This window comes from Fusarium solani, assembly GCF_023522795.1.
Source record: "Fusarium solani strain SB1 chromosome Unknown bctg00000005, whole genome shotgun sequence".
Lineage (NCBI taxonomy): Eukaryota > Fungi > Ascomycota > Sordariomycetes > Hypocreales > Nectriaceae > Fusarium > Fusarium solani.
The window spans coordinates 3,606,413-3,617,512 of NW_027072153.1; the positions used below are offsets into that span (position 1 = coordinate 3,606,413).

The following is an 11,100-nucleotide window of genomic DNA, read 5'->3' on the forward strand; positions in this document are numbered from 1 at the left end:
CTTGATGCGGCCTCCAATCCTGGCCTCCGCAGACATATGCCCAATAAATTGCTTAGCAATCCATGTACACCGCTGGAGATGGTTAGTATACGACCATCATCCAGATTAGAGAACTTACCATTGGCATACAGCGAGTAGCTGTCCGCGTTGTACATGGCTTCCTCCGATGTCAAAGCAGTGCTGTTCTCATAACCATATGCCCGATCAGCCGTAGCGGGGGCCTTATCCTCATACACAGCTCTGGCATGCGTCATCTCGTGGATCGTCGTAGTAGCATGGTCTTGCTTGTGGCATTTCCGGGGCAGCGGGGGCAAGGTATCGTAGAACAGGGGGCACATGACGATGTAACCGTTGACCCAAGTGGTGTAAGCGATAAGAGGACCATCAGTCTCGCAGACGTTGAGGTCATCTCGGCACAGGAGTCTCGTATCGCCGCTGTCGGTCGTGGAGCACTCCTTGGCAACAGCCAACAGACGGCCTGAAACATGCTCCCGAGCTTCAGTCTCGTTCGACTTGAAGTATTCGACAAATCTTGCCGAGTGAACATCGGCGGCATCGGCAGCGGCAGCTCGGGCCAGAGTCTCGCAGTTTCGCACTCCGTCGAGGTTTGCCTTGAGCTTATCGGCTGGGCAATCTTCCGTTTCCACGATCGACCGTCGGGACAGAATTTGCTTCACCTCGGCCGCGGAACTTTCCTTAACTGTAATTGATAGGGCCTTGGACTTGAAAGAGATCGAAGTCGGTTCCTTGGATGTGCCAGAAACGGAGGGGAAGGTTCCTTCAGCGACAATGGAGTAGGTTCCAGGCTGGAAGTCGTAGACCGAGGACAGATCCACCAGTCGAGTGATGGATGATCCGGCAGCCAACTTTTCATAATGCTTAGATTCCAGGCCCTCATAGTAGACACTCAGTTCAATTCCCTGAAAGGGAAGCTGCTCTCCTATGGCCATGGGTCAGATTTCCTCGTCTCATGTTCGAAGAACCATGCTTACCAGCATCGTCCATCACTACCATCTTCTGGACAGGTCTTTCATCTAGGATGGTGCCTACTCTTAGAAGACTCAAGTCATTAGACCCGTCATTCTTAATGGTAACCTCAACTTCGGTTGCCTTTCCCGAAGAAGGAGATAAGGTGACAGCCAAGCCGGCGGCGTCCACTGATCGTGCATTGACGGGCGAGTGCGACTCGGCACCAATCGCGAGAAAGACGGCCGAAGCCAAGACCTGGGAGAACAACATGATGAAAATGGCGAGTTTGTCCACTCTGGAAACTAGGGCGCTCAAGTCTCCTGTTGGCAAGACAGCTCGGGTCCTTATATAGAACAGGGCGGCTCGGAAATTAGTCGAAGAACATGCATTATCGGCCAACCGGCTATAGTACCTATCCAAGAAATACGGTCCCCCTTGTCGAGCCAATACGAGGTGGGGACGGGCGTGATCATTACTTTTTCCAGCGTAGCAACGGCTTAATACACCCTGGACTTCCATCCAGATACCGGATGCCAAGATCTATTTTGAGTTGTGACGGCCGGTTCAAATGCGACCTTCCCGGAACAAACGAAGAAATACGAGGCGGTCAACCCACGGTTCTAGCATCCCCCTGCTTGGTGCCGGGCAGTAGATCACACTGCACAGGAAATGCCGAAGGAACTATCGAAGCATAGGTCTGTTGCATTAGGAGAGTAGTAGCATGACAGTGACTTTCAGGCTTTTGGACAGTAACAGCTGGGCTATAAAACTGGGGGGTCATCGTTGTTTCAAGCTTCGTTGTATTTGAACAGTTGTGATGAATTCTTTCTCGGTATGATGTACTTTTCCCAATCACTGACAAAAAGAGGACGGAAATGAAGGTGCCGGCGACATGCAACGCCCGACTATCTATCTAACCCTATCGCATCCCGATTCACAATTAATCTCAGCTCGCATCAGCCTCATCTACATCTTCTTGGCTTCTGAACTGCCGGAGCCCTTGGTATGTCCAGTTGGAGATGTATGTCTCGAACGCCTGCTCCCCATACTTTCCATTTGTTGTTGCATAGACGCCCAAAATTGCCCCTAGCAAGTGTTAATAGATTAGTAGAAGCAGAGGCCTTCTGACAGTAAGAAGGCATGAAGGAGGGATCCAACTTACCAGAATAATATGGGACCACGTCAGTTCCACGACAATGACCAAGTACCCTGACCTCTTCTTGGCCTGTTGAGCCAGCCAGGCCGGCCCTGAACTCGAAATGGGTACTGTTTTTTGTTTCGATCTCCAGCCGAAGCTGCTTTCCAACCCACTCAGCCGGGATAGGTGTCGAGTTCTCTAGAATAACACTCCCACCGCGATAGGGGGTCTCTGAGTGTCCACGGAAGCGTAGATAAGGCTGCAACAAATCGCTCCCCTTTGGCTTGAGCATCGCAATACCCAGGTCGATATGTTGAGATTGGTCTTGGAACAATGAAACGCCAACTTCCATTTCCTCTTTCTTCAAGGATTGAGCCCAGTCAATCTCCACGCTGTACTTGAACATGGAGTGCGCCATTCGTCTAGCAATGAACGTCTGGCCTCTTCCTAGCGCAAAGTCGCCGTCGAAGGCGGTGAGGTTGAGTACAGAAGATTTCAGAGCAAGGCTATTCGCGTGACCAGAAGGGGAGATTTTGTAATTTCTGCTCTTCGGTAGTCGCAAGTGGACGAAATGAATCGGTAGGTTGCTTCCGGGAGGAAACGTGACCAGGTCGTCAGCGCCATTGAGCTGACCCTCCCCTTCATCCACATATGACTCGGGAGGTAACTTCCATCCAGACATGGTTCCAGTAACATTAGAAAAGACTGGAAACTCGCCATTCCCCCACGTGACGGGAGTAAGCACTGTTTCTCTCCCCATTGGCAGATTTCCAAAGTACGGGCCCGGCTTTTGGCCATAGGAGCCCCCAGCTCGAACAGCCAATGCGGATGCCCACCACTGACCGTCGGCATCCTGGAAGAGATCTGAGTGTCCAACAGCCTGGAAGTAGGAACTCGTGTCGTTGGCTGCTGTGAGAAGAGGGTTTCGAGGTGCCGGCTCATAAGGCCCCTTGATGCTGCGTGACCGTGCCATGGTGACCATGTGATTTTCTCGAGTTCCTCCCTCGGCCAGAAGTAGGTAATACCAGCCATCGCGCTTCCAAATATGAGGTGCTTCAGGAGAGGCTCCCCCAGTTCCATTCCATGGCATTATGATGTCGCCAATTTCCCCAGTCTCAAAGTTCAGTGGTGCATGCATCACTCCAGGATAGTACGCCGCTGTGTGTGCGCCTGCAACCCATGTAGACCCATCATCGTCCCAGAACGGTGAGGGGTCAAAGCCAGGAAAGCTGAAATGGACGGGATCAGACCACGCATCTGAGCTATAAGGATCCGTGGTGGTGATGATGAAGTTGTCCCATCGAGAGTCATTGACACGGGGAAGTTGTTGGTTGACCAAGGTTGACATTAAGTAGAAAGTACCTTCATGGAACCGCAGCGTAGGTGCATATATGCCGCTGGTGGCCTTGGGGAGAAATGCCATACCAGGCAACTGGTCTGGGCGACTGAAGGCATTTGACACATGCTTCCAGTTCACCAAATCGTGACTTGCATGGATTGGGAGGCCAGGAAAGGCGAGAAAACTTGATGTAACACAGAAGAATGTGTCATTGAACTCGGGTACGAAGACACAGCTAGGATCTGGGTTGAAACCACTGAGAATCGGGTTGTGAAATGTTGAGTTTGTGGCAGCACCAAGTGCCAAGAATCCCATAGCGGGTACAAGTAAGCAAGTCTTCATATTTGCTATAGAATGGATATGAAGTCCCGGACCTCTTGCGCAATGTTTGCACAGCAAACGCCGTTCTATATATGTTGGCAATTGCATGATGGGCCTGTAATTCATAGCCAAACTAACACAAGTTTTCCGATGCCGGGACTTGGACCATATCTGCCTAAAGCATATCCGATTTAGCCTGAATCCTTTGGCTGTCACGAGGAGCAGTTGAAGCTTAAGAATGCGGGGGATCGTCGTTGTTGATGGCTATTTTCACGGAAAATGGAGATGGTTATTTGCCGACCTGCGGATTTGAACGGGTGCTTGAGCACGTTGATCAGTCAAGGACTGCAAGGCCGCAACGTTAAATCACGGACATGAGTTGCGGGTTGCGCCAATTGTCTGGAAATATGCCCGTGTCAATGGTAATGTGAACATCATAGAGGAACGCGCTAGCAGAAGCGACTCCTCCTGGTACGCACAACCTCTGTACACTCCAGTCAAACTTACATGATGGACCCAACCTATAATCCCTAAGTTACAGGAGATAATTAAAATTGTGGAATTATTATTATTGGGTATGAGGCGTCGTTGCCCTGCTTCCAGGTTTAGCGAGTGGCGGTCCAGTCGTGGTGATGATTGATAGTGGACAAGCCAAGTTCTAAGCAGCAGGAGCATGTCGATTGGCCGAGAGCAGTAAAATAAGGACGAGAGATCCCTTCATCCTCGACTATAGGTGAATTATAGTCTTTGAATCAAGCCATTATTGGTGCTTCGAAACCCCGTACCGAGGTTAATGGGTCTGGTTAACAGCGATGCTGAGCCACGCGACTTCCGGTTCGGTTAATGATCCGACGGCCCATGAAATGGTGATCTCGCATGAATTAAGAGGCTGTCATATATGTTTGCAAACCAGTGCCAGGCGCGAGTTGTTTCAGGCTTGTCCGGGTGTTGTTGTTTCATCTTCAGATTGATGGCACAGTGATTTACCCACCAATGCCCTCATTGACAGGAAACGAATGGCTCCACCAGGTTCTAGGCCTACGGAAAATAGTTAAATAAACGAGATGTGTCTGCTGATTTGTTTGGTAAATCCTATGCGCCATCCTAGTCACGGACGATTAGGTTCCGAAATAACCGTTCGGGTCTCAGATGCAGTCCCTGCAATTTGGATTTCTAGAACTCGATGCTCGGGCTTTAAATACTTGGAGAACCGGAGAGTGGATTTAGAGTCGGAAACAAACACTCAGACATCAAGTGCATTTCACCATCCATCAACATGCGACCTTCTCTGGATCAGACCCTTCTCTTTCTCTTGGCGCAAGCCCTCGTCGCCAAGGCGCAGTCATGCCCTGACATTCAAATCTTTGGCGCCCGCGAGACCACCGTGTCTCCGGGCTTTGGATCCGCTGGTGCACTGATTGACATGATCAAGGCCGATCATTCAGGTGCTACCGCGGAGGCTATCGAATACCCGGCCTGTGGAGGCCAGTCCTCTTGTGGCGGTGTTCAGTACGGCGATTCTGCGCGACAAGGCACTGAGGCTGTGGCCACAGCCGTCAATGACTTCCACTCTCGCTGTCCCGATTCGCAGATCGTTTTGGTTGGATACTCACAGGTTTGTTACCACGTCTCTTCTTTAACACTTCAAAGTGCTCACCATGCCATTCTTAGGGCGGCCACATCATGCACAACGCCATCTGTGGAGGAGGAGATTCTGGAGCCGGTATCTCTGACACGGCTGTTCCTATCACAGCCAGTGCAGTAGCGCAGGTAAAGGCAGCTATTCTGCTTGGCGACCCTCGCTATGTCAGCGGGCTCGCATATGGAGTTGGAACCTGCACTTCTGGCGGCGTAAGTGAACTCAGGGAACATCTAATGAAGTTCATATCGCTCTAACACCATTGGGATAGTTTGATGCTCGACCATCGGGTTTTGTATGCCCAAATGCCGGCAAGGCTCAGTTGTACTGTGATGCTGAGGATCCATACTGCTGCAACGGAAACGATGCCAACCACCATCAGCAATACGTTACTCTCTACGGAACAGAGGCTCTGGCTTTTGTCAACAGCAAGCTTGCTGCTTCTGGCGAGGCTGGTGGGTCCAACGATGACACTCCCGCTGTGCCATCAACCGGTAACTCCAATGAGGGTACAGCTCCTGTTCAACCCTCTACTGGCCCCGACGATAGCGCTGGCGGTAGCCCGAGTGCGACCATTCTACCCAAGGAGACGACCACGGGAGGCAACAGTGAAGGAGGAAACGGACAGGAGCAGGGCAGTGGCCAGGAGCAGGGTACCAACTGTGCCGCTCTATGGGGACAATGCGGTGGTCAGGCATGGACCGGAGCCACCTGTTGCTCACAGGGAACTTGCAAGCAGTTCAACCAATATTACTCGCAGTGCTTGAATTAAGTTTTTAGATATCGATAGATGGCGTTGGGGGGTATAAAATGCTTTTCCTCTATTTCACTGGGTCAAAACTAAATCGCTCGTTGACAGAGTAAACATCAATACGCGCTAACAGCAATGAGTTGGACTACCATTGATGAAAGGCTGAAGGCACAAACCGCCAAGCCTATTTATGTAGCAGCATCCCTGATTTTCTTTGCAAAATACATCGCTCCCTGCAGTGGATTGTATGTGTATGCTTCAACCTTGACGAAGCCCTCCGACTTGTAAAGGTTGATGGCTGATGTCATCTTGGACAGCGTATCCAGAAGTGCCACGTCGTAGCCCTCGGCTTCCGCCCGTTTCAACACCTCCCTGACAAGTTTCCTTCCGACTTGGCGACCTCGAGCGCTCGGGTACAGAAAGAGCCGCTTGATTTCGCAGTACCGTTGGTCCGTAGGGTGATGTTGACGATATTCGGCTTGCACTGTGAGTGGACGCAAGGCGATACACCCGAGGACTTGACCTTGTGCGTCGTCCACGGCAAGTAGGAGGGCTCCAAATGGAGGTGCGTATTTCCCTGGGAGCCCTTCTAACTCTGTGCTGTAGTCTTGGAAAGAAATATCTTCGTCAAGCCATTGTGTGTAAGCCTGGAAACACTCGGTCACGGATGCCAAGTCCGTGGAGCTTGTTGCTTGACGAATTGAGACTGATGCGGATGGTGATTGCATGTTTTGAATTGCGAAAAAAAAGTTGTACATTCTAATAAGGGGCAACTATTATCTTCACCTTTCTGACAGTTCTGACAGTTGAAATATCTGTCATCAGAGCCTCCGTTATCGGTACGCTCATTGATAAGTTGATAACAGTGTAATGGCGGAATTGGAAGGCTAAAATCGGACCAAGGAGTTAATTCCGCCCTGTTTCCGCTCACCGTGGTACAGGGTATTCAGCATCATGGCGCCCAGGTTTGAACACAGGTGCAATCAGGCAAATGGGAGAAAGCAATCTATTTGATAATAATATTCTAGCACAGTAGCTCGCTTTGTATCGTAATCAGCCTAGAGTATTATTTTTAAGATTTCTATATCTTTTGCTGCGCATTTGTGTTGTTCGTGACAGCTGGAGCCCGAACGCGGACATAAATCGTACTTTATTGACGGTGCTAAGTGTCGAGAGAAATAATACATCCCTTGCGAGTGAATGATAAAATAGAATCTTTCATGTCTTCAATTACTTCTCTCCCATAGCCTTATGGGAGATGACTTCCACTCCAATTTGGGTGATTATTGCTTGGGAGCTAGAATACCAAGTACGCTCTTCTTAAAGTGTTGACGTTCAGCCTTTTGGTGGTAGCAATGAATCCTCCTGAACACAAACTTGTTCCCTGTCTGTTCTTTCTGTAGTCTATTGACTAAACTCGTCATATGTTGCTGGCCCTATCTATTCCATGCCAACAAGTGACCAGCATCGTACCATGCCTGACCGTGCTCACGACTCTTGTGTTTGTGCTGAGCTAAAATTTGCATGAGTTTGAAATGAACTTCCTGGATAGCTATTGCAGATAGTCTTGATCGCGGGTTAAAAGACACCCGTTATGTGCCATAAAAACATGGCCGAGTACGGCAACGGGTGTTTATTCCAAGCCGCCTGCTACGTTGAATGTCTCTCATCACCTCGGTCCACCAAAAGATCCGCTGTAAGCGCTACCACTGATAGGAAGCTCCATGGGTCAGTGCTGCTGTTTCTCGTATAGTGATCAGCAAAGGGTCCATTAAACCATGTCCTTAATCTAGCATGTTTCATTCACTGTCAGCAAGCCCGACCAAAACGTGCAAGGTCAACCGTCTTGAGACACCGAAACAAAAAGGAATCGCATGAACATCAGAATGGAACGCGACAACACAAAGCTATGACCCGTATAATCCACTCTGTCTCCGGTGATCCCGCCTCACATAGGAAGGACTCGAGGGTATAAATGTCGTTCCGTTTCCATCTTGACTTCATCCAAACAACTCTTCATCCATTAACCTTCAGACACCACGACTTCAACATGGCTCCCAGTTTTGTTCAAATTCTCTCGGCTGGCCTTCTGGCCTCTTCTTTCAACATCATCAACCTCTCGCAGGTTGCTGCACTCGACCCCAAATGCGCCCCTGGTGGAAACTTTGACCTCTCCCACTGGAAGCTGCAGCTGCCTATCGGAAGCCCTGGGAAACCCAAGACCATCTCCAGCGCCGATCTCCAGGGATGCAACGGCTTTGAGAACTTTGACTATTTCTTCACCAATAGCAAGGATGGAGCTCTTGCCATGAAGGTCCCGGCCAAGTCCCAGTGTGTTACCACTCCCAACAGTAAGCACTGCCGCACAGAGCTGCGGGAGGCCAACCCCAGCAAATGGAGCCCCTTCAATGCTCGCAACCGCCTCTACGCTGATCTCGTCGTCAACCAGAATGACGATGAGATCGTCGTGGGCCAGATTCACATCGACGACTCCATCTCCACCAAGCCAGTCATGGAACTCTACTATAACTCCAAGGGCGAGTTCACCGTCGGTGTTCAGAAGTGTCGCACTTGCAACCAGGCCAGAACCGGTGTACTCGCCAAGGTCCCCAAGGGTCAGAGGTTCCACTACGAAATTCGATATGAGAAGAACAAGCTTTCCGTTAGCATCAACGATAGCCCCTACAAGGAGCTGGACACTTTCGACCTCAATGGACCGGATAGCTACTTTAAGGCCGGCAACTACAACCAGGGCGAAGGACCTACCAACACCCACTTTTTCAGCATCATTCTTACTCACTAGATGCTGCACTCTGCGTGGCTCTTTCTAAACAGCCCAGGCTGTACTTGGATAGAGGTCGATAACAGTCGGAGGGAAATTGGCTTGCCCAGGATCGTTGGCAACCTTGCCCACTGGTTTTACCTAGGCAACAAAGAGACAAGTCCACAACTCATTCATCTTTATGTGCTACTCGATGCCGTTGTTCACATTGTGGGCAGCGCATGCTTCTAATGTCCACGTCCCCTCTTCGATGATAGTTCACTTCGTTTGATCTATGAGCCTCAAAACTGCCGTAATGTCAAACAGCTGGGCGTGTAGCTGGTGTGGTTTAAGACAGAAGAACCTTGGCATTCTCTTTCAACTGGCAATGATGCCTTACTCTTGCCAGCTCCTGGGATGTATCATCGTGTGCCGCGAAGCTGAACATTCATAGGTAACAATTTGTCAAGGCTGGAATACCCATCATCAAGAGGTACCAAACCATTTACTGGAAAGAAAAGGAGGTTGCATTGGACTGAAATACAGAAACCAACCACACATCATTGTATCGCAGCTTCCTCCCAGCTTTGGTCTACCTGATAAGTCACCCGAAGGAAAAATTCAAGCCTTCCTAAACGCCCAACTACGCGAACGTCATTGCGTTTCCCTGCTGAACGCCCCCCTCAGTTTTGATGCTTCCTCCGAAGTTTGACCCCTCTTGAACATATTCTCGCATCGGCTGACTAGAGCCAACTGACATCTTGTTACCTTGATCAACATCGCCTTTCGCTTCAACTTGGGTCATGTATGAAGAACCAGATTGCCTAGCCGTTGGAATTGCAGATGCTGCTGCGAGGCTTGGCTTATCGGTTTGTAAATATCGTTCCAGAATTGCCTTGGTCGTTGACGCTGACGTAGCTGCCGCGAAATCCTGCCATGCCTTGGTTTTCTCGCCATCAGCGTAATCACATACACCTTTGACGATAATGCAAGGCAATTCTTGCCAAACACCAGCTCCTTCCATCTCAAACCCAATAATGCCCTCAGCTTGGACAAGCTCATCGCGGCGTTGAGCAGATTTCATTACAGTGTCGCCAGACGCGATTGGCCCAAGGTAAATGGCGGGGACCGGAACTTCCTTATGGCTGACTCCCTGGGCTTCGCTCTTTACCACGGTGGTAGTGGTCCAGGGGGCTTGGTAACCGGATACCAAAGATGCTGTGTAAGGATTCCGATAGTCTGCCGCTCGGCCCTTTTGGGCAGCAGTCTGCTGAAGCTGGGTGAAGAAGAAGTTTGATCTCTCTCGTAATTGGCTCTTTCCATGATGAGTTTCGATATTGGCCAACAAGTTGAGAATATCCTTTGGGGCTTGACCTAGGCTGGCTTCCGGGGTATTCTGGCGGATGAATTGGCCCTCTCCCTGCGTCCCAAAGTCATGCTGGACGACTGTCTTGCTAATAAGTACATCACCGAGCCGCACCTGCTCTTCGCCGACGAAGGGAACGCCGCCGCATATTCCTACTAGGATAGCTAACTTGATGTTGGGGTAGCTCGATCGGAGATCTGCGGTAGCGCTTGTTGAATTCTTTTTCCCCATGCCGAGTAGGGTGATAACCGCGTTGTATTTGCCAATCCGCCCAGTGGTGTAGGTGTTGCGATCTCCTTGGGCTCTGCCATATGGGTCACCTTCGTTGTCCCAGAATTCATCAATAACCAGAGAGACGGCGTCAAATTCAAGCTTTAAGGCGCAGACAAGAGCAACCTCAAAGTCCTCGCGACCACGAGGTCGCAGTTGGTTTGCCATGACGTTGAATATGATGGGAAGCTGAGAAGAATGTAATATTGACAGCTCTGGGCCTGAGGAGACGAACGGATGATATACTAATGAATGAGGCCCAGGATACCCTTAACCCACGGGCCTAACTAGGCACCGCGGGGCTGTGCTTGAAAGAGCAGCCTCCTGGTCTAGGCCAGGGCCCATCAGTTGTACTACCTCGGTTCTAGCAGTTTTCTCATCAGCTGTACCTCTCTCCGCTCCTTGGTCAGGATGGTCAGGTGGGAGTTTGCTTGCAGGGCTGCCTACTCTTGGCGGCTTACTGAGGTTTTTGCTCATTGGCTAGAATAATGAGGGTGGCGGGCAAAAACTCAGCAGATCAAGACAGCTGGAGCACTCAGAGCGGGC

The 11,100-nt window shown here is 50.3% G+C and overlaps 6 protein-coding genes across 6 annotated transcripts; 2 read left to right on the plus strand and 4 right to left on the minus strand.

Moving 5' to 3' along the window:
- Positions 1-52: 52 nt before the first annotated feature.
- On the minus strand, positions 53-1,239 carry MRS44_009594 (uncharacterized protein; the record flags this gene model as incomplete). Its single annotated transcript, XM_046284411.2, has 3 exons — positions 53-72; positions 119-940; positions 993-1,239. The coding sequence occupies 3 exons, from the start codon at positions 1,237-1,239 to the stop codon at positions 53-55; spliced, it is 1,089 nt and encodes a 362-aa protein (XP_046124265.2).
- A 676-nt stretch (positions 1,240-1,915) lies between these two features.
- Positions 1,916-3,788, minus strand: MRS44_009595 (uncharacterized protein; the record flags this gene model as incomplete). The annotated part of the gene is made up of 2 exons (XM_046272425.2): positions 1,916-2,055; positions 2,132-3,788. 2 exons carry the CDS (start codon positions 3,786-3,788, stop codon positions 1,916-1,918), a joined length of 1,797 nt encoding a protein of 598 aa, XP_046124264.2.
- Positions 3,789-5,043: 1,255 nt separating this feature from the next.
- Positions 5,044-6,178, plus strand: MRS44_009596 (uncharacterized protein; the record flags this gene model as incomplete). Its single annotated transcript, XM_065621358.1, has 3 exons — positions 5,044-5,382; positions 5,439-5,618; positions 5,678-6,178. 3 exons carry the CDS (start codon positions 5,044-5,046, stop codon positions 6,176-6,178), a joined length of 1,020 nt encoding a protein of 339 aa, XP_065477430.1.
- Positions 6,179-6,345: 167 nt separating this feature from the next.
- MRS44_009597 (uncharacterized protein) lies at positions 6,346-6,885 on the minus strand (the record flags this gene model as incomplete). The annotated part of the gene is made up of 1 exon (XM_046277928.2): positions 6,346-6,885. One exon carries the CDS (start codon positions 6,883-6,885, stop codon positions 6,346-6,348), a length of 540 nt encoding a protein of 179 aa, XP_046124262.2.
- Positions 6,886-8,207: 1,322 nt separating this feature from the next.
- Positions 8,208-8,960, plus strand: MRS44_009598 (uncharacterized protein; the record flags this gene model as incomplete). The annotated part of the gene is made up of 1 exon (XM_046283041.2): positions 8,208-8,960. The coding sequence occupies one exon, from the start codon at positions 8,208-8,210 to the stop codon at positions 8,958-8,960; it is 753 nt and encodes a 250-aa protein (XP_046124261.1).
- A 601-nt stretch (positions 8,961-9,561) lies between these two features.
- MRS44_009599 (uncharacterized protein) lies at positions 9,562-10,722 on the minus strand (the record flags this gene model as incomplete). Its single annotated transcript, XM_046277927.2, has 1 exon — positions 9,562-10,722. One exon carries the CDS (start codon positions 10,720-10,722, stop codon positions 9,562-9,564), a length of 1,161 nt encoding a protein of 386 aa, XP_046124260.2.
- Between the last annotated feature and the right edge of the window lie 378 nt (positions 10,723-11,100).